The 22,563-nt window shown below is 39.4% G+C and overlaps 1 protein-coding gene across 7 annotated transcripts in view; it reads left to right on the forward strand.

Annotated features, from left to right (window-relative positions):
• The window catches only part of CHD1 (chromodomain helicase DNA binding protein 1), a 55,715-nt gene extending 39,220 nt beyond the window's left edge, over positions 1–16,495 (forward strand). For 4 of the 7 annotated variants that reach the window (XM_090132473.1, XM_090132472.1, XM_090132475.1 and 1 more), the window contains exons 31-37: positions 2,097–2,360; positions 2,776–2,916; positions 4,726–4,904; positions 13,277–13,373; positions 13,595–13,652; positions 14,449–14,659; positions 14,880–16,495. In XM_090132473.1, the coding sequence (XP_089988599.1) occupies positions 2,097–2,360; positions 2,776–2,916; positions 4,726–4,904; positions 13,277–13,373; positions 13,595–13,652; positions 14,449–14,659; positions 14,880–15,243 (1,314 nt within the window). In that variant the 3' untranslated portion in view covers positions 15,244–16,495. The remainder of the gene's footprint in view (positions 1–2,096; positions 2,361–2,775; positions 2,917–4,725; positions 4,905–13,276; positions 13,374–13,594; positions 13,653–14,448; positions 14,660–14,879) is intronic. The other 3 variants (XM_090132477.1, XM_090132478.1, XM_090132476.1) reach the window with 2 other exon arrangements.
• Positions 16,496–22,563: the final 6,068 nt, after the last annotated feature.

Genomic DNA, 22,563 nt, shown 5'->3' on the forward strand with positions numbered 1-22,563 from the left:
ACAAAACTGCAAATATAAAACTGCATTCTCTGGCTAGTGTGTTGCTACTACTGATACTGATTCTTCAGATATATGTTTTTGTTCAGGCACAGGGGAAAAAAAATCAAATTAATTTAGAAGCAGCACCATCAATAAATGATGTTTCGAAACATGCATGTGTAAGTTCCAGGTTATGTCATGACTCTCATTATCTTAAAAGGCTACTTAACCTTGTTGGGTTACTTCAGATGTATTTCATCAGGCTTCTGCTTTGTTAGATCTTTTTTTATATATTTATTACAAAACCAAATCCACTGGAGAGAACAGCATAGAATGTCATGTCACGGCTATGTTTATGATTATGAAATCAATTTAAGTAATTAAGTGCAAATCATTAACTAAAATCCTTTCTACTTGGTTTAAATAAACTAAATAGAAGTATCTTTCATAATCATTTTAAACTATGATATACCTCTGTAATTATCAATTCTCTCTGTGAAGAATAAAATACTTATGCAGATATATATCGCAGAAGGGTAGGGGTTGAAATGGACCACTGGAGATAATCTAGTTCAATCCCTCTGCTAAAGCAGGTTCCCTGCAGTAGGTGTGTACTTGAAACTGATTAGGTTGGAGAAGAACTATGATACAGTTTATGATACAGTTATTAAAAAAAAAAAGACATTTTTAACTAAAGCCTTCCTGTATGTTATTTAAATTGTTTTAAGAAGAATAAGACAGTAACAAATGTACCAACAAACAAGCCTTCCTATGTAGACTGGTTTGTTTTTATAGATACAGTAACTTGAATAGTTTATCTAGAATGCTTAGAACTTAGAACTGTATGTGTTGTCACCACAGTTCCTAGTAAAATTGATATTGGCAGCTGAATCATAAAACTTTGTAAATTATGACTTAAAACTTCTTGAAAGAATGAGTGTCAGACATATTCTTTATGAGAGTCCACTCTTAACCGAAGACATTGCTAATCTGTTTCTTGACTTGATGCAGTTTGGGAAAATAACTAGAATGTCTTCTCTTTCATACATTTAATAATGATTATGCAACACTTGAATATTTTTGAGCATAGACAAATGGTAGTACTTCTGAAAAAAAAAAAATGATCCTCAGGTACTCTTTAAACACCTAAACATGTGGCTCTAGCTACTTAACTTCCATATTTTGTGAATATTTAAAACTCATTAGTCAAAAATTCCTTAAGCATTCAGGAAACAGATGTAGTCATTGGATTTTTGGAAGAAAGTTTACATGGTATCTAAATGATGAAGTCCTGACTGGACTGCCTACTTGATGTCTAATCTAAGTAACTTTTGGATTCATTTGTTAGGTGTCCTTCTATGTAATTTTCTGCAGAAAGTTATGTATTTGTTTGCCCAATCTGTATTTCAGATCAGTTCAGAGATGATGATGATGATTCTTGCATCTGTTCATATTACATTTATTTCTTACTATTATAGTATTCTTCTATGTCCAAAAAGACATGAGCATCCATCTCTGACCTCTTAAGTAAATGTTACACTGATGGTAGGGCATTTATTTAATCATGAATTAATTAATTGGGCCACATGAGACAATCTATAAGTAAGACTTCGTATTTGAACTTAAAAAAAAAAAAACAAAAACAACAATTCAGGGAAAAAAGAGAATTTGGGATTCTCTCTGTGAATGTTTAATGTGGAAGCAGTAAAAAGTTACTGGGACTATACTAATTAGAACTGAGGTCTTCTAATATTCCTGTTAATTGAGTGTCCTGAATAATCTGCTCATATTTGCAAATCTGTTTCCCTCCAGTTTTTAGCTTTGAGCTCAATTATCTTTTACAGGAGCAGAATTCTTTGGGCATACAAAAGTTAAATGGACGTAATTTCTTACCACTCATTACCATTGCCAAATCAGTACTTATTTTGTGTCACATCAAGGAAATGAAGAACAGTCCTCATTTTTTTTTTACAGCTGCATCCATTTCTACTTAGTAGTTATTAAATCTATGTCAAAAAGGAAATGCACAGATAAAAAGTATGTTTTAATCTGATGATTATGAAAATTTTATAGGTAGGAACACAGTTTGATGTGACATATATGCTTGCGTATTGCAGGATGAGATTGTTTCAGTGAAACATCTACATAAAAAAATAAAAACAGAAAAAGAAAATGAAGAAAAGCCTGAGCCAGATATTGGTATAAAGAAGGAAGCGGAAGAAAAAAGAGAGACAAAAGAGAAGGAAAATAAAAGGGATTTGAAAAGGGAGAAAAAAGAAAAAGAGGATAAGAAAGAATTAAAAGAAAAAGATAATAAAGAAAAGAGAGAAAACAAAGTAAAAGAATCCACACAGAAAGAAAAAGAAGTAAAGGAAGAGAAGGTAACTAGGTTTACTTATCTTATACAGCACTAGAAAAGGCAACTAGGTTTTTGTGAATTATTTTGAGTTGAAACGATATTTTGGATCCGATCAGTTGTCATTTCATTGAAATCTTTTACATTATTTGACGTTTTGTTTTTACGACTTGCAACTATGAGGACAGGCATATGAAATAGGAAATTACTTCTTTAATTATACATGACTTATATGGATTGAGAACACAAGTGGGTGCAAGAGACTCTTATTCCTGTTCCATTCTGCTTTTCCATCCTACAGAGAAAGTGAAAGGTGTCATCACTGAATGTAAGCATGGTTTTATTACTAAAGAGAATGCAGTAGTTATCATCATTTTCATACATTATAGGATAATTTCACGCCCTAAGTACACTTAAACATTTTCATATTTTGCTCTTAGGTAAATGAAATCAAATCTGAAAATAAGGAAAAATCTAAAAAAATTCCATTACTGGATACTCCAGTTCATATTACTGCAACCAGTGAACCAGTTCCTATCTCGGAAGAATCTGAAGAACTGGATCAGAAGACATTTAGTGTGGTAAGTCCCTTTTTGATGATACCTTAGTGCTTCTCTAGATATTCTAAATGGACACAGTTCTGATATTACTGTAATGTTATGTACAGCATTATTAATCTCAATAGCACAGAGATCTCTTGCTAGTAAACTGTCAGGCCAGTGAATGTCACTGACATTATATTGACGTTTCTTCTGTATTCAGGTCAGCAGTTTTATATTATTGCTTTTTGCATTTAGGCATTACAGTAAGAAAACTTATCTAGTGGTCAGTATGCTGAAGAAATCTATCCTCAATAAAAACTTAGGTATTCTACTTGTTCAAGTGCAGAAATTAATAAACAGGCTTTGGAAGGGTACTTTGAGCAATCATGAACTCTTCTGCTGTAGATGTGTTATCATACAGATGGCAACAGTTCTCAGTTTCTGCCAGACAGATTTACTTGATCTGCGGTAGTGTTAGACTGTAGCATGCAAATTAGATTCTCTTGAGTCTGCCTGTCATAGGTCTATATAAGTATTTTAATTAATGATTGCAGTTTACTCATTTACGATTCCCAGGATGCGTCTCCAGTGATTCAGGTGGATTGGGGTGTGTGGTTGAAAACCACTTGATTTCTGTGTACAGTTTATATTTTTTTATCACTTCTGCTCTTAAGCAATGAACTCTGTAAGCTGTTTGTAAAAACTAGTTCAAGCTGTGGCTAGGTCAATGTGTTGTACAGCTGCTTAATTATTTAGTGACATGAACAAGCAGTTGAAACTCTCCTTGAACTCTTCCAGGGGAGTGGCTCCACAACTTCTCTTTTCTTAAGATTTTGACAAAGTGATGGTGGTATTCTTCAAAGTCCTCCCTCCCTTTTATTTTTAAATAAATAAATGAAGTCTGGTTCTACAGATGTAACATTTGTCCTTGCAGAGAACAATTCTGGTTTGTGTTTGTGCATGGAATAACATTTTTTGGCCAGGCTCTTATTTCTGAAATGCATTTTTTTTCTTATGCCATGGTCAGATGCAGACTAGTTAGCATGTTTTACTACACTTTCAAATACTAATTGCTGCTGCAGGTTGTTGAGGCTTAGTTGATTTGACTTTTAGGACAAGGAGAATATGCATTTCATCTTTTTACGATGCCATTGTTATTATATGGAATTTCTAAGCAAGTATCATTTAAATCACTCTATCTGCTTGATCAGCATTTATTCTTAAAACAGTTGAATTAAAGTGCAAAAATTCAACAAAGCACATATAAAATGTATCTTTGCTGCCATCACTGTTGTTATTTACCTACACATATGTAAGATAGCTTTATTCTGAATAGCTCAGGTTCTGCTGATATCTGCGTAACTGTTAGGCTTAAAATCTTCTCAGAGAAAGAAAGCATCCCCTACTAAATGGCAAATAATTGCAAAAACATCATTTTGAAATATGCTGAATACTCTCACACTTAATCTTGAAATTGAGTTTTTAGCTGTTAAGTTGCTGAAAATAGGCCTTGTCCTAAATACTTGTGCTGAATTTTGTAGCAAATATTATCAAAGCTAGTTGTAATAAATCCTTCTCCCTTGAAAATCCTTTAGACTGAAGTATTATTTTCTTACATCCTGAATATCTTTATTGTAAATTATGTCTTGCTCTTATATAGGAGTAAAATTTCCAACTGAGTTTAAAATTCAACTTCTTCCAGTGGAAACCTGTAGTAAAACTAAATTTTAAGATCTCTTAGCAGTGTTGTGTTTCATTTGGCTTGTAACTATACTGCCTTTGCCTGTATAAATGTCACAGTAATGGGTGGGTCATGTTTTTGGGGCTTTTTTTTTCCCCATTTTACAGTGCAAAGAAAGAATGAGACCTGTCAAAGCAGCACTGAAACAGCTGGATAGACCAGAGAAGGGCCTTTCTGAAAGGGAGCAGCTGGAACATACTAGGCAGTGTCTAATCAAAATTGGGGATCACATTACAGAATGCCTGAAGGAGTACACAAATCCAGAGCAAATAAAACAGTGGAGGAAGTAAGTTTTTTCTGCATTGTTTTTCTTTTTTTAAAAGGGAAATCTCCAGTTGTTTGTACTAAACAGTGAAGTTTTTAATCATTTCTCTTATTTCTTGTTCACTATTTCTTGTATCTTTCTGCTGTTTTAAATAAGGATTACAAAAAATGATTAGTGGTGGACTTCTTCATATTGCATAGCAATGCATTTTATCCAGTAGGTGGAGTCATCTCACTTCTTAGAGCAATAAATAACTGTTACTTACACTCTTTTAGCAGTGGGAAAGAGTCCTTTTCCTCAAGGATCTTTTATTTCAACTTAATGGATTTTTTAATTTGCACTAAAAATAGGCAATTCTAATTGGTATGCTGAAAATTTGCTTGATTTTGATGTGCAGAATACTTTCTTCGTTTTTAAATACACTCTAAATCAAATGACTTGATTTAAAAAATCATACTCACATATATCAAAATTAAGGGACTTTAAATCCTTTTATGCATTGTGAGGTGGTATTTTTCGAAAAAAACCCTATTTTTTTAAGCATATTGCACTTTTAAATTCTTAATGCAGTTTGAGTTCATTCTGTCTGAATGTATGTTTCAGTCTTTTATGGTTGAACATATATCCCACATTTCCATATGCAAGCTATTTAAGTGCTATAATTTCCTTGCAGACTGTTGCTTCATTTGTTTCTACCTGGTTTATTTCAAATAATTAAGATGATCCAAAATATATAAACAAGATCCATGTCTTACATTCTGATCAGACATTTGGAAACACACAATAGAAATATTATTCAAAATAATGCTACAGTACCATTTCTAGACTGCTAAAATATGTATTCCAGCTGGTTTAGGTAAATACTGTAAAGACACGTAGTCTGTATTTCAAAGTTACACAAGTATCTTTAGGCTCACTACTGAGTTGTTATCTACCTTTGCAAACCTCTAACCTGAAACTGTAATGCTTAAATAGTGACAGTGAGGAGCAGACTGTTGCTTCCTGAGCGTGCACTTCAGATGTTTCGGAGCACTAGGATTGTGTGGTCTCTTTTAAGTGTTCTACCTGTAAACTTGACTAAAAGAATTTTAGACTTCAGTTTATTTATCTGTAATCATGGATGCAAACTTTTTCTTTAGGGCTTTGGCAACCCAACAGCAAAAGACCTCAGTTAGTCTTCTTTCTTCCTTTGTAGAACAAACTAGCCTTGAAGTTATTCCTGTGTTGCTTCTGTTCATTCTCAGATTTCTTGTTTGATTTCAAAAGCTCTGACCAGGCTCTAGAATTCTGTGGAAGAATTCTATGATATTTTCAGGAAATAAGCTGTGAATCAAATGTCATACACTGGAAGAAACTTCAGTTCTGGAAGAACTTTCCCTTACATACTGTGTTTACTTAAATTTTAATTACTGAGTTGTAAATACTCAAATTTTGTTAGATTTCAAACAATCTTTCAGAAGCCATACATAAACTGAAAGCAATATTTATAAGCAGTTACACAAACCATTTTATTAACACAAATGTTATTACCACTTCATTTCACACACTTGGATCTGTGAAGTAATGATGATAAATATTACAAAATGACAAGTTATTACAGGAATTCACTTATCAAATGCTTAAAATACAGCGAAGTAATTCTTGCTGTGCATCTAGGCGTGTCAACGGTTTACGGGCTGGTTCAGCCCAGTTCCGTGACTAGCGGGGCGGAGGGATCCGCAGATCCGCGCCTCCGGAAAAAGGGAACAGGGGACCCCAAAATAATTAAAAACAGCGGCAACGATCTGAGGAGAAACAAACTAATTTACTAAATATAGTATCGGAATGCAAGATAACACACTATAATACAATATAATTAAATTTGAAGCTAATAAATCAAATATAATGAGAGAGAATGTCCGAAAGGTGGGTAGGCCTCACCACAACGCGGAGAGCTGAGGTGAGATGCGCAGTCCAGTTGAGCAGCAGGGAGAAAGGGGGAAGAGCCGACGAAGAGCAGGCTAAGAAGAGCGCATCAGGTGACCTTGCCAGGAGTTGTATCTCGAGACTCTCTGTGACCGCAAAGTCCCCTGGGGAATGTAGTTCTTCTTCTCTTCCAGGCTGGTACCCAGAGCTTGAGCACCAACAGTTAAACTCCCACTGCCCCACATGATGTTATGATGTGGAATACCAAAAACCAAAAATCACAAAACCATGACATTCCACCCCTTATTCTACATCACTACATCATGCTTAACATATACAAACAAAATATATTTACCAAACACTAAACACATGCACACACAAACCTGTATATATACATGGAATTACTGACTGCACTCCCCCAACATCAAATTCCCTTGTGGTACACATTGAACATCCCCGTTTTTCTGCATCATCCACCAAGTGGACCCAGGTCCCTGGGCAAAAACAGTTCCACGAAGAGGTTTGCCCTTCCCAGAAGCTGGAAAGACCCAAACCGCTTTTCCCAGCATGTTCTTTACATGTACTACAGGGACCTTATCTCCCTTGACAGTATGTAGGGAGCTAGCAGGACCATCACGATTGATAGATCCTCTAGTATTGACCAACCAGGTGGCTTCTGCCAAATGCTTCTCCCAATGCTTAAATGTTCCGCCACCTATTGCTTTCAACATGGTTTTTAACAACCCATTGTAGCGTTCAATTTTACCAGAGGCTGGTGCATGATAGGGGATATGATAAATCCACTCAATGCCATGATCTTTGGCCCAAGTATTTACAAGAGAATTTTTGAAATGAGTCCCATTATCTGACTCAATTCTTTCTGGGGTGCCATGTCGCCACAGGACTTGTTTCTCAAGACCCAGTATGGTGTTTCGGGCAGTGGCATGGGGTACTGCATATGTTTCAAGCCACCCAGTGGTCGCCTCTACCATAGTAAGTACATAACGCTTACCACTGCGAGATCGTGGCAAGGTGATATAATCAACCTGCCATGCCTCCCCATATTTATACTTTTGCCATCGCCTTTCCTCCCAGAGAGGTTTCATCCTCTTGGCTTGTTTAATTGTGGCGCATGTGTCACAGTCATGGATAACCTGTGAAATAGCATCCATAGTTAAGTCCACCCCTCGGTCTCTAGCCCATTTGTATGTTGCATCTCTTCCTTGGTGGCCTGAGGTCTCATGGGCCCACCGAGCTAGAAATAATTCACCCTTGTTCTGCCAATCCAGGTCTACTTGAGCCACCTCAATTTTGGCAGCTCGATCTACCTGGTGGTTATTTTGCTGTTCTTCAGTAGCCCGACTCTTGGGCACATGAGCATCTACATGGCGCACCTTTACAACAATATTCTTTATTCGGGCAGCAGTGTCTTTCCACAGTTCAGCAGCCCAAATGGGTTTACCCCTTCTTTGCCAGTTGTTCTGTTCCCACTGTTGTAACCACCCCCATAAAGCATTTGCCACCATCCATGAGTCAGTGTAAAGATAAAGCATTGGCCACCTCTCCCGTTCAGCCACATCTAAGGCCAGTTGGACAGCCTTTACCTCTGCAAATTGGCTTGATTCTCCTTTCCCTTCAGTGGCCTCTGCAACTTGTCGTGTGGGGCTCCACACAGCAGCTTTCCATCTGCGATGCTTCCCCACAATACGACACGATCCATCAGTGAACAGGGCATATGTCTTTTCATTTTCTGGTAGTTCATTGTATGGTGGGGCCTCTTTAGCACGTGATACCTCTTCTGCTGGTGGTGTTCCAAACTTTTTGCCTTCAGGCCAATCCATGATCACCTCTAGGATCCCTGGACGGCTGAGGTTCCCCATCCGAGCTCGCTGCGTAATCAACGCAATCCACTTACTCCAAGTGGCATCAGTAGCATGATGGGTGGAAGGAACCTTTCCCTTGAACATCCAGTTCAGCACTGGCAGTCGAGGTGCCAGAAGGAGCTGTGTTTCAGTACCAACTACTTCAGAAGCAGCCCGAACCCCCTCATAAGCAGCTAAGATCTCTTTTTCAGTTGGAGTGTAGCCCTCTTCCGACCCCCTGTAGGCCCGACTCCAGAATCCCAGGGGTCGGCCTCGGGTCTCTCCTGAGGCTCTTTGCCACAAACTCCAAGTGGGACCTTTCTCTCCAGCAGCAGTGTAGAGGATGTTCTTTACATCCTGCTCCATCCGTACTGGCCCCAGGGCCACGGCACGGGCTATCTCTTGCTTAATCTGCTCAAAAGCCTGCTGCTGCTCAGGGCCCCATGTAAACTCATTCTTCATTCTTGTCACGTGATAAAGGGGGCTTACAATGAGGCTGTAGTTTGGAACATGCATTCTCCAAAAACCCACTACGGCCAGAAACGATTGTGTCTCTTTCTTATTAGTGGGCGGAGACATGGCAGTGATTTTGTCGATCACATCTGTCGGGATGTGACGACGTCCATCTTGCCACTTTATACCTAGGAACTGAATTTCCTGGGTAGGTCCTTTCACTTTGCTTCGCTTAATAGCAAAACCAGCATGCAGAAGGATCTGGATTATTTGCTCTCCTTTCTCAAAAACTTCCTTTGCTGTGTTGCCCCACACAATGATGTCATCAATATACTGTAAGTGCTCAGGAGCACTGCCCTGTTCCAGTGCAGCTTGGATCAACCCATGGCAAATGGTTGGGCACCCCTGGGGCAAACGATTCCAGGTATACTGAATGCCCCTCCAGGTGAAAGCAAACTGTGGCCTACATTCTTTGTCCAAAGGAATGGAGAAAAAGGCATTAGCAATGTCAATGGTGGCATACCATTTGGCTGCTTTTGACTCCAATTCATATTGGAGTTCTAACATATCCGGCACAGCAGCACTCAGTGGGGGTGTGACCTCATTCAGGCCACGGTAATCTACCGTCAACCTCCATTCTCCACTGGCTTTACGCACTGGCCATATGGGACTATTAAAAGGCGAGTGAGTCTTGCTAATCACTCCCTGATTCTCTAGTTGACGAATCAGTTTCTGAATGGGGAGCAAGGAATCCCTGTTGGTACGGTACTGCCGCCTGTGCACCGTTTTTGTAGCAATCGGTACCTGTTGCTCTTTTACTCGTAGCAACCCCACAACAGACGGATCTTCTGATAGGCCAGGCAAAACAGACAACTGCTTAATACCTTCTGTGTCTACAGCAGCTATTCCAAAGGCTCATCGATACCCTTTGGGATCCTTAAAGTATCCCCTTCTGAGGTAATCAATACCAAGTATACATGGAGCCCCTGGGCCAGTCACAATAGGGTGCTTTTGCCAGTCTTTACCAGTGAGGCTGATTTCGGCCTCCAACATAGTCAGCTCTTGGGAACCCCCAGTCACCCCATGAATATAAATTGATGTTGTCCCTTGGTGACTCGAGGGCATTAGAGTGCACTGAGCACCAGTGTCCACCAGGGCCTTATATTTCTGTGGTTCTGATGTGCCAGGCCATCTAACCCACACAGTCCAATATACTCTATTATCCCTTTCCCCCCCCTGGCTGGGGGCAGGGCCCCTCTATTTGTTACCTCCGTTGTCTGCAGCAACTGGAGCAATCACCTTTTTGGAGAAGTTCACCTTGGTGGCTGATTTGTCTTGTAATTCTTTTACCTGTGCGTGAAGTGCAGGAGTAGGTTGTTTATGCCACTTCTTCATATCTTCTCCATGGTCACTTAGGTAATGCCACAAGGCAAAACGTGACATAGTCATACTGTTGTCACTTGCTCGAGCAGGAGGACATCTTCTTTTGATAGCTGAGACGTTGGATGACACCGGCTGGGAGGAAACCAAGTTGATCAGCCCTTCCAGTAGGCTGTTCTGGGAATTCTGGTCCCCATTGGATGTGTCTGTTACCACCGTGGATCCATCAGCATTAGGCACGGTTGACAGTTTATCTATTATATCTTCTTGTTTGTTTTCCATTCTGTTCAGCTTTTCAGCTACTTTTGCGATGGCTGAAACACAAGCTCGCAGAGGGCTTAAATGTAACTCAAAGTCTTGAAGTTTATTAATCAGTTCATTTATAAGGGGTCTTCTTTCCCCTCTGCCATACATTGCTGCAAATGTACTGGCGTACCTTTCTGGTGCAGTCTTTGTGAATGTACGCCACATATTTGGTGTACACCTGACTCTCTCAGGATCATGCTCTTGATCCGGCTCATCAGGAATGAAATCAGGGCTATGCAGCATTTCCACCACAGCATATTCTCTCAAATAACGGATGCCTTTTTCTATATCAGTCCATTTCTTTTTCTCAGGCATCAGATCGTCTTTGAAGGGGTATCTTTCTTTTACAGCTAACAGCATCCTCTTCCAGAGGGTGAAGGCCTGATTCTGGCATGTACTAATGCCTCTGTCAATGGCTGAGTCCCTAGCAATGCTGCCCAGCTGGCGAGCTTCTCTACTATCTAGCCACACACTGTTGGCCCCATTGTCCCAGCAACGAAGTAACCAAGTGGCAATAGGCTCATTTGGGTGACGTGAAAAGTCTTTTCTCAGACTTCGAATTTCATTCATTTTCAGAGATCGATCAACAATGGTAACAATATCTTGCTCACCTCTTACTCTTTCAGGACTCCTTGATGCCCTTATAGGCGTTGGTGACCGTGGTCTTACTGAGGGTCCCTCCCCTGGACTCGGGGGCGCTTCCCCTGGATCTCGGAGCCACTCCTCTGGACCTCTTTGCTCCTCTTTCTTCTCTTCTAACTGAGTCGAGATTCGTTTCATTTTCCGTCCTCTCACAGGGGCAACTGATATCAATTGTGGTGCCTCCTGTGGTTGATCAGGTTGGTCAGTTCCAATGCTTTCACCCTCCAGCTTGGCTTGGAGTCTGTCTTTTTCAATCATGAGAGCATTCAGTTCAGATTGAAGGGTGTCTTGCTCAGTTTGGACAGTGTCCCGTTCAGATTGGAGAGTGTTGAGTTTGGATTGCAGGGAGTCTCTCTCGATTTGGAGGGCATCTCGTTGAGATTGGAGATCCCTTCTCTCAGTTTGAAGATTTTCCCTTTCGGCTTGGGGACTCTCTCGCTCATTTTGTACTGCCTCCCTGAGACTCTCCATTTCAGCTCTCAGACACTCTCTCTCAATTTCACAAACTCTCTCCCTCTCTGGGATACTATTGAATAAGGCCCAATAAGCATTAGCTAGGCCCCACATCATTTGTGCCTCCTCAGATCTGCCTGAGCCGCAACATTCCTGTTTCAAGTATGCATTTAAGCTCTTAGGGTCTTTCAGGTGTTCAGGAGTGAAGTTCCATGACACCAAAGATGTCCATCTCTCTAAAGTCTCTCCCAAGCCTCTCCACACTCCCTGCCACTCAGTATTCTCTGGTTTTGGGGAAGGCTTCCTCAAAATATGATAAATACAAATACTGAGTGAAATGATGAGAAGAACATTCAGGGAGATTGACAACATGATCAGGTGAGCATTCAAAAACTGCATAAAGGATTCAAAGGAGAGACTGGGAGCCTGCTTAAAAATCCCAAGTTCTGTAAAATTAGCAGCTCCCTCTGCAAACAGGTTTAAAAGAGAAAGCAGAATCATTTTTTTTTCTCTTTCTTTACAAAAACAAGATAGCAGTGCTCTAAGTTTACAAATATCCCAGAGTATTGGCAGTCCGCCTAGACTTTCAAGGTCAAGTTCTCAGCGAGCACCTGTGAAAAAGATAAACTTTCCCAACGAAACTCTCCGAGAGAGCAGAGAGAGATTCGTTCTAAAACACTAAAAAGCAGCTTTTGCCCGCATTCTCCACCAAAAATGTCAACGGTTTACGGGCTGGTTCAGCCCAGTTCCGTGACTAGCGGGGCGGAGGGATCCGCAGATCCGCGCCTCCGGAAAAAGGGAACAGGGGACCCCAAAATAATTAAAAACAGCGGCAACGATCTGAGGAGAAACAAACTAATTTACTAAATATAGTATCGGAATGCAAGATAACACACTATAATACAATATAATTAAATTTGAAGCTAATAAATCAAATATAATGAGAGAGAGAATGTCCGAAAGGTGGGTAGGCCTCACCACAACGCGGAGAGCTGAGGTGAGATGCGCCGTCCAGTTGAGCAGCAGGGAGAAAGGGGGAAGAGCCGACGAAGAGCAGGCTAAGAAGAGCGCATCAGGTGACCTTGCCAGGAGTTGTATCTCGAGACTCTCTGTGACCGCAAAGTCCCCTGGGGAATGTAGTTCTTCTTCTCTTCCAGGCTGGTACCCAGAGCTTGAGCACCAACAGTTAAACTCCCACTGCCCCACATGATGTTATGATGTGGAATACCGAAAACCAAAAATCACAAAACCATGACAAGGCGGTACTCTCTGTAGTGGATTTCATAGTGTCTTTTGTGTTGTTGAATTGATTTCAGTTAAATCCAAAGTCTTTTGCATAATTCAAGGCAGCTGAATGCGTAGAATTATAACTCCTCTTTTCTTCTTCCTCAGAAACTTGTGGATTTTTGTCTCCAAGTTTACAGAATTTGACGCCAGAAAGCTGCACAAACTCTACAAACATGCAATCAAAAAGCGCCAAGAGTCTCAGGTAAAATTTTAAACCCTCTCTAAATATACAAGCGTATATTTTTTAGTGTTACAGCACTTAAATTAGATTTAAAGTATACTCAGGAACACAGAAAAATCCGTTTAACTCAAGTAATTACTTTGTGTTTGTAATAATGTAGTCTCTTCTGTTACGATCTTTTTCTAAAGAATTCACATTAACTTTTAGACTCACCAATGAGTTTATGTACTTGTCTCTTTTAGCAGCACAATGACCAAAACATTAGCAGCAATGTGAATACACATGTAATCAGAAATCCAGGTAAGAAATCTTAAGTATATTCTCATGCTGAACATAGACTAAGCTTGTAATGGGTTTAGTAGCAAGTTACTTGACTGTCCTTTTAAATAAATTGGAAGCCTATTTTTTTTATTTAGTTTTGAGGTGGTAGTGATGTCTACTTAAAAGCTGTAAATTTTGTAGAAACTCTCTGCCTATTTGTAGCTGTTGTAATGTTACCATAGATGTGGCAGAGAAAGAGAGCTATGTTTTAAGGTCATAGTTTTTAATTAGGTATATGGGATGTCTTTTATTGCTGTTAGTTACGCTGATTTTTTTATTTTTGTTTCCATACTTGCACTGTTGCAAAATATTATACAAAAAACACGTGTTATCATGGATTTAAAATCAACATATTGTAGGAACGCTAGTAAAAGTCTTTCATTAACTACTTGTGCATGTAAAATGTTTTCTTTTCATTAGGCCCTTCCCTCCTTAGAGAGGAAGTTGGTACAGTTCTAAACCTACTCTACCAAAGGCACTACTCACTGATTGTTTGGATCACTCTTCGACTCTTCATTCAGTTTCTAAGGCCAAAAAGCTCAGTTCCTGAGCCCTACACACCTACACTTCTGGTTTGCATCCTGCTTACCTCCAGGGTTTCTTTCATTCACAGTAATGCATTTGTCTTGCAACCATTTAGGTCGTGTTTCTGTCAAATTATAATTTCATTTTTACATTGCTTTAAATCAAACAGGTAGAAGTGCTGTTTAAATTGAGTGAAGAAAAGAATTTATAATGTGTGAGACTTCTTTATAACCTCTTCTTTATTAAACAGATGTGGAAAGACTGAAGGAGACTACAAACCACGATGACAGTAGCAGGGATAGTTATTCTTCAGATAGACATTTATCACAGTACCATGATCATCACAAAGACAGGCATCAGGGAGATGCTTATAAGAAAAGTGACTCTAGGAAAAGGCCATATTCAGCCTTCAGTAATGGAAAAGATCACAGAGACTGGGATCACTACAAACAGGACAGCAGGTGAGTTTCTGCAACAACAGTAAAATCTGTTCAAAATTCTCTTCCTGTTTTTGTAGTATGCATACAGCAAGCACCAGTGCTTGAGTATACAAAGCTTTTTGAGTAATGCAAAATTACAAAGACAGTGTATCTCTGATGTAGATCTGTTGAACTGATAAAACTGTAGATTTTGCTGTGTGTTCAATAGCACTTTTCTAATATAAAATCTTTTGGTTTTTAGATACTACAGTGATAGTAAACATAGGAAGTTAGATGACCATAGGAGCAGAGACCACAGATCAAACCTGGAAGGAAACTTAAAAGACAGCCGCGGTCATTCAGATCACCGCTCCCATTCAGACCACAGGATACACTCAGATCACCGTTCCACTTCAGAATACAGTCATCATAAATCTTCAAGAGATTACAGATACCACTCAGACTGGCAAATGGACCACAGAGCTTCTGGCAGTGGCCCGAGGTCACCACTAGATCAGAGGTCTCCTTATGGTTCAAGGTCTCCCCTAGGACACAGATCTCCATTTGAACACTCATCGGATCACAAAAGTACACCTGAACATACATGGAGTAGCCGGAAGACATAACAAAGACTGACATTTTCTGGACCTTCTTTTAGCCATATACAGTAAACTAACACAGTAATTGCCTTACATGACTTGAAAGATATGGACTGGATATTCTATCAGTAGCAGTATTGTTACTTCTTTCCAGGATGCAAGGTCTATTATCCCAACAGAAGAAAAATATTTTTGTATTTAAAGTTTATGCTGCACTGTGCTGCAAATGTTGTAGCACTTTTTTTTAAGAAATGGAAGATGTTTACTTTTACAGGGACCTCAACACTGCCCCTTTCAGACTGGATCTTACTATAAAACTCTTCATGTCAAAGTGATTTTAGGCTGAACACAGATTAAATTATGTTTGTAAATGAACATTTAAACACTGACCTATGCTTATGTTTCAGGAAAGAATGGGGGATTTATTTTGTTTTATTTCTTAGTAGAGAACTCTCAAGGACTTTGTTCACTTTCCAAAGCTACTTGTTTACATTGTACACTGCGACCACCTTGCCGCTTTTCATCACAAGCTTGAATATTTAAATTCTGTAACTACAGTTGTAAAATAGCCAGGATTTCTCCTGTTTGTGATCAGTTATAATGCCTTTTTATGAAACAAACAACAACAAAAAAAAATTAAAAAAAGACACAACAAAACCAACAAATGGCTGTAAATTATTGTAAATTAATTAAATGAGCTTTTTTCCCCTCTCAGGCTTTTTTTGGCTGTTCCTTTCCCCACCAACTCAGGCCTTCTTTTCACAAAGTCAATATACTTACATGTTTTAATAAAATATCTCAATGAAATCAGAATGTAAAAATGGGGAAAGGGAATATTTTATTCCATTTAGTGCTCCTTTTTTATTGGATACGTTAGATACCTGTTTGGGGTTGTTTTTTTGTTTTTTTGTTTTTTGTTTTTTTTCTACTAAACTGTCAGTGTTGTGATTGCTATAATGAAACAGTGAGAAATATCCAGCTAAACTATGCTCTGGAAAGCTTTTCCGGTGCATTGGTTTAAAGAAGGAAGTGTTCAGGTCCTGAACACTTCAAAACCCACATCAGCCAAGATCTATTGTAAATCCATTTGTTTTCACTCTTTAACATGGGCAATAATGTCAAATGTGCTATGCAGCCAGTTAATATTTTAGAAGATTTGAATGACTTTATTAACAGAATTGTTACAATGCACACTGATTGTACATAGATAACTTCTATCTGACAAATTAAATTTAACTAAAAGGATATGTGGGCTCTTGTAGTTTTCTGCTATGTTTTGCTGTACAGCGTACCTTTTCCTCAATTTTAACTTTGAAGTACTAAATTTTAATACACTACATTCTAATTAGAGAAGATATCTAACCTGACATTGTGTGGTTGATGCTGAGCACTTTTTCCAGTTAACCAGGTTTGTATGAAAGAATTGATAGAGAACTAAAATCTGTCCATGGAGAGTCAGGATCTCACTGTAGGCACAGTTTAGGTCGGTTAGGTTAATTCTATTTAAGCTAATTTATTATAGGCTGTAATTTGGTAACTTAATGGTTCTCTGCATCTTAGGTTTTATCTTCCCAGGTCAAGTGAGGTTTTTCAGTTTTTCTGCTTCTAAGTTTTATTGCTGAAGCGGCGTTTACCAGTGGTGCCTACTAAGGATGTGCATTTGTGCCATAGCCATTGCTGAAAATCTAGAACATGTTGCATCTCAAAACACTCTGTGATTCTTGCTGCTTGAGAAGTGAACAGGAATCGTTAATCAATCAGTAGAGCATACAGAGATCAGTCCCTCTAAATCTGATTCGCTATCAGTGAAGTTACATTATGGCTCTGTGATCTTTCGTGTCCAATGCGACAGTCAGCCTGTGACTGTTTTTGTTACAGGTATCTCAGGTCTCTAAGAAAGATAGAACATTCTTAACTGGTGGTTTTGATGGTTAAGGTCTTTGCCTCTTTCAATTTGATCATATTTACAGATTTACAGCAACACTCACAGCAGTTTTAGTCTTCCCATGCTTGTTTTGATGAAGTTGTCAGTGTGAGTCTTGATGAAGATAGCCTCGTTTACTTATGACACTGCTAATGGTGTAAAGCTTACTACTTAGGAGAATACCATCTCCTCTGCTAATAAGCCATTTTACAATCCACTCTCTGTGTGCTCAATTCTGTTCTTTGCTTTGTAATGAAAGATCTATGATCATTGGTACTGAAAAGTCTGTTTTTTCTGTATCAAAAGTCTGAGGAATTTTTAAGTTCTCAAGTATGCACTTCACAACAACCTCTTGGTTCAGATCTTTAGATTGCTTATCTGTGCTATGTTTTAGAAAGTGAGAATTTTCTTGGCTGCAAGGGGACACCTGGTATGGCTCTTGAGAAAAATTCAGTTGTCCCATTTACCATGGGAAAAATTTCTATCTTAATTGTGTTACATATTTTAAATCCACCCTTCTCAATACACCTAAGAGCGTGTATGTATGTATATTCCAAATAGTAAATTGATGATCAGCGTAAAAAGAGAACAAACAACAAAACACATCAAAAACGCATTGCTGCTGTTAAGTTTTAAAGATAGAACTGCATTCTGTGACTATTTTCCATTAGTTTATCTGCTCTTTTTATTGGCATCGTAACTTAATAGTGCACAATTCTCGTGTTTTGCACATTTTGATCTTTGCATTTCCGTAGTGTCTGAGCAAATGCTTCTGGTTTCTGAGAAGGACTTCCACTGCTGTCAGCTAGAGGACTCCCAGAGGTTTCAAGTACCAACCACAAAAGGGTGGCAGGAACAGGACACTTCACGATGGGTGTGCATCCCTGACTGCTGCTTGAGACAAGGACAGCACAGCAACCTAGAGGGCAGCTTCCTAGGCTGAGTAAATGTGATGATGGCTGCGTACCTTATTTTTAGATCTTGCTGAGCTTGTCTTGTCTCGGCCCTGTACAATCCTCTGACATCAACAAATGATCCTTACCATTTAGTTTTTAAGGTTTATTTCAAGTGGGAATTGGATTGATATAAAAATATATGAGCAGAATAAAATTTTTATGTCTTAGATATTTGTTCACTTTTAGTGTGGTATGTATTGTAGGAGGGTTTTTCTTACAGAAAGGTCATCAGTGCTCGAGTGTCTGTTTTTCAGCTTACTTCAGAATTTCATTATTCATGGCAACTGATAAAGAAATCTGAATGTATGTACTATGATTTATCAGGCTCTTTCCACTGGTGCACAGCGACAGGACAAAGGGCAATGGGCAAAAACTGGAACACAGGAAGTTCTGTCTGAACATGAGGAAACTCTTCTTCATTGTGAGGGCTCAGAGCACTGGAATAGCCTATGGAGTCTCCTTCTCTGGAGATGAAATTCAAGGCACCTGGGCGCTTTCCAGTGCGACCTATTGTGTCATGTCTACAGAAGGAGATGTCAGTAGGGAGTCAGTGGATGTCTATTTTACTCAGTCACCCTAGAGCATTTCCTGACAGCGTGTGTTATCTTCTGCATGATTGAATATAAAGAAGGTATGGATCAGTTTGCCCACCGCATGCTTACAGGAGGCTCTGCAGCACTTTGGGAAAAGGGCATCAGGACACACACAGCCTGACACAGAAATTCACACATCACACAGGTCAATCCCAGACCACATCTGAAGAGCATCCAGTAAAGAGATGTGCAATGAAAGGGCTGTAGGCCAGTCCTGGCTGGCAAATTGCGGAATGATACGTTCCCACCAAGAAATCCAGCCCAGTGCTCCACTTCTGTTCTGGAATTAGTTTGTAAACATTTCATACAACACAGTGCTTTTTTTATGTGAAGTTTGCAAAGGAAAGCCAATGAAAATACGCTCTATTGACTGAGGCCATGCAAAATATTTTTGTGTTTAGGATTCTCTGCCAAAAGCATTACTCCTAAACCTGAGCAAATTGGTGTAACTATTTGTAAAAGCTGTGATTTGCTGCAGCTGATTCCTCACAGCTAGAGGTAGCATATCTGCATCTACAGAAGGGAGGGCTTTGCCAGAAGAATGGTGTTCCCACAGCTGTGTACAAGCTGCCAGGGGTACAGGGGTCAGTCACTGAGCACCACTCCTTGAGCCCAGAGGCACGGGGGAGATGGCGTCCCAAGACAGCACCAGGCACTGACCCTACCACCCAAATTTCGAGTTACCAGAGCCCAGCTGGTTCCTCTGGTTGTCCCAAATTCCCACCCCACTGCTTCACCCTCAGAGTTCCTCAATGCGCATTTTGTCAGTCCCTGGCAGAGGCAAAGAGGGAGATCCTTCCTTGTGGCTACTATCCCCAAGCTTACTCCAGTTTAGTACCCATGCCATTAACTGCAATCTCTGACCGGCTTTCCCCAAGGCCTCCAACCCACTGCACTTGCACGCGCAGCCTCTCTACAGTTTCCCTTCTTGAATGCACTGCTGTCTCTGCTGCAAGCCAGCACCTGCCCTCACTCCTGGTTGGCTGCAAAATCTGTATGCAGCCATGAAATGAAAGCATTAGTTCTCATTTTGGTGAGGATTCCGGGAGCTCTTCTCCAAAAGGCATGGAGGATGTACTCAAAGTGGAAGGAGGGCTTATCAAGGGCAAAGTTATTCAAGGTTGAGCAACACATCATGTTAAGGAGGAGTTCGGACCTGAGTTCATAGAGGTAATCTGGGGGCTCACTGAATAACTGCCAGACTCAAAATCATCCAAAATGAAGGTTGCACTTCAGCAAGAGCAGCTGAAGTACACTGCAAGTCTGCTCCTGAGCTGTCAGCAAGGAGCTGGCAGAACCGCTAGAACTGGTTATACCAAAGTGCTTGGGGGCACGCACAGAGGTTCATGTGTGTTACAATAGCCCTGGTTCTGGCAGTTTGGCAGATTGTCAGAGCAGCTTAACGACGGGTGAAATGCTGAAATAAAAATGTTGTCATCCTCAGAGCAGCTGTTGTCAAAGCATGTTTCTTAAGCTCCACTAAAAGTGGTTTGTAAAACACCTAATTAATTGTTAACGACCGACGGAAATCTCTGAAGTAAGGCTCCAAGAGATTTTAAAAGATAAAATTCTTGGTCCTGCTAGTAGCCTGTGTACAGATCTGAGTTCATAAACGTGGGGCATGCTTGGATTATTAATTTGCTGAAGGTAAAATTCTATTAGTCACAGGTTTTTCAGCAAGCTCAGTTTTTAACTCTTCCTTCTCTGAGAACAAACAGCCTGAGGTGACATCCGGAAACCACATCTGATCACATGTAAGAAATTAAGAGGCTTTACTATTGCTATATTCTAAGACTTCAACTGAGTTTTAATTGCAGTAATTTTAATATTTGCATGGAGGAGTAATGATAACTTTGAATCCCTGGTATTTGTGAGCTAACCGAACAGGTTTTCTCTTAGGCATAACTTTACCTAATATCACATTAGAAATATCTGAGATACTCAAGGTTATACTATGTGGAACCATCTTTTCATATTGGCATCATAACTAAGTGCTGTGCGTCATGAATTTTGGGATGGCTAAATGTGGTTAACTGAGCAGTGCACACTGCTACCTTGGTGCTGAGCATCCATAGCACTGCTGCCAGAAGTCTAAGGCTTTTCAGGTCTAGAACACCAAGAACCTATAACTGCTCCTTCTCTTTTTGTCACTATGGGCAAAGAAGGTGTTAATGTAAAATGAAGACATGTGTCTTGAATTTTTAAAGTAAAAATTAGATGTTAGTGTTATGGATATTTTTCTTGTAATGAAGTCTGTAGATGGATTCTTCTTCCTGAGTGAAACAGGCAAGAGATCAGTTTGACAAGGTTGCCAACAGAAAATTGTAATTCTCACTGAGGTGAATCAAATCTAGAAGGATGGGTTATATTCCAGTCTCTTTTTTTTTTTTTTTTTTTTTTTCTAGAATGAAAGTAAACAAGGCTAAAAAATTACCTTCATCTGCCAGGATCTTAGGGCTTCACTTCCTCCTGCCAATTCCAGAAGTACTTGTCTCTAGATAAACGACAAGGATATGTGATGCAGCACTGGAACAGGTTGCCCAGAGACATTGTGGAGTCTCCTGCTATGGAGATATTCAAGATCTATTCAGAGGCTTACCTGTGTGACCTACTGTGGGGTACTGGCTTTAGCAGAGGTTGGACTCATTGATCTTGTAAGGTCCCTTCCAACACCTGTAATTCTGTGAATCATCTCTGTGATTCTGTGACAAATTAGGATCTGGTCATTCATTAATCTTAATGAGGGAAACATGGAGGGAAAGAGACACTTCAGTGTGAGTGTTAATGTCAAAACAAAAGCTATTTTAAAAGTCTAGAGAAATTCAATAATCTTGACTGCAAGTAAGAAAAAAAAAAAAGAAAAAGAAAGAAAAAATATCTAGTACTCTGTTATAGATTAGGGGATACAATGAGAGAAAGTGTGAAAAGTGGCTCATTTCAAATTACAGAAAGCTTTATATAACTTAAATATTTAATTTACTGGTAGATTATACAATTTGCTTTTCAATTCAATTTTTAAATATTTCATTAATTCTTAGAGATCACTTTTGCAATTTGTAGAAAGAGATTCTCGATAGAAAGAATACACTGTTATTTAATTATAAAATTCAAACCAGACCTTATTATTAGAAACAAAACCAATATTTCCATAATTGCAACCATATATTGGAATTATTAGATTGAAATTTGCTTACATTATCTGTAAGTCAACTTATTTTTCCATACATAAACAAAATACTTAATATATGTTTTTGCAGTGCAGTATCCCACAGAATAAACAAATACACACAGAGCCTACCACGTGCTAAAGAAATATTTCCAATAAATAAAGAATAAGCATGCAAAACTGAAGTGAGAATGTTTTTAGATGAGAGTATTTTCAAAGGCTTCCACCCCTGCCATAAGTAGGGCTGGTGGGATGGTTCTTCCCAGCAGATGGAGGGATGTTGCCTTTCCTGCCCATGCTGAGCCCGTGATTACTCTATGTCACCTACAAAGCAGCACAGAAAGGTTGGCTGTGCCACCAGCTGTGTTAGGGGATGTTAGCTTATTGAGTAGGAATTTTAGTGAGACAGTGGGGTACTCTCCATTTGCCCCAGATGTTCTGAATTATATTTAATTGCTTTGTCAATTCAGTACAAGTTGCTGTAGTTACTGAGGGCACGTGTTGAAACTTTGGTCTCTTGCACCAAGCTTCATTAAGTGGAATGTGTCTGGAAAGGACATGGATTATCCTTATTTTTTCATGGTCATTTTCACTCCTCACATGTGTGACCACAAATCAGCCCTGTTGCAGATACTGTAAATTTTTGCTTGCATGTTTCAAATTTCCCAGATGTCCCATTTACTAAGCTTCATTTCATTTTATTGTATT

The sequence above is a fragment of the Phasianus colchicus genome, chromosome Z, assembly GCF_987193195.1.
Source record: "Phasianus colchicus chromosome Z, bPhaCol1.hap1.1, whole genome shotgun sequence".
NCBI lineage: Eukaryota > Metazoa > Chordata > Aves > Galliformes > Phasianidae > Phasianus > Phasianus colchicus.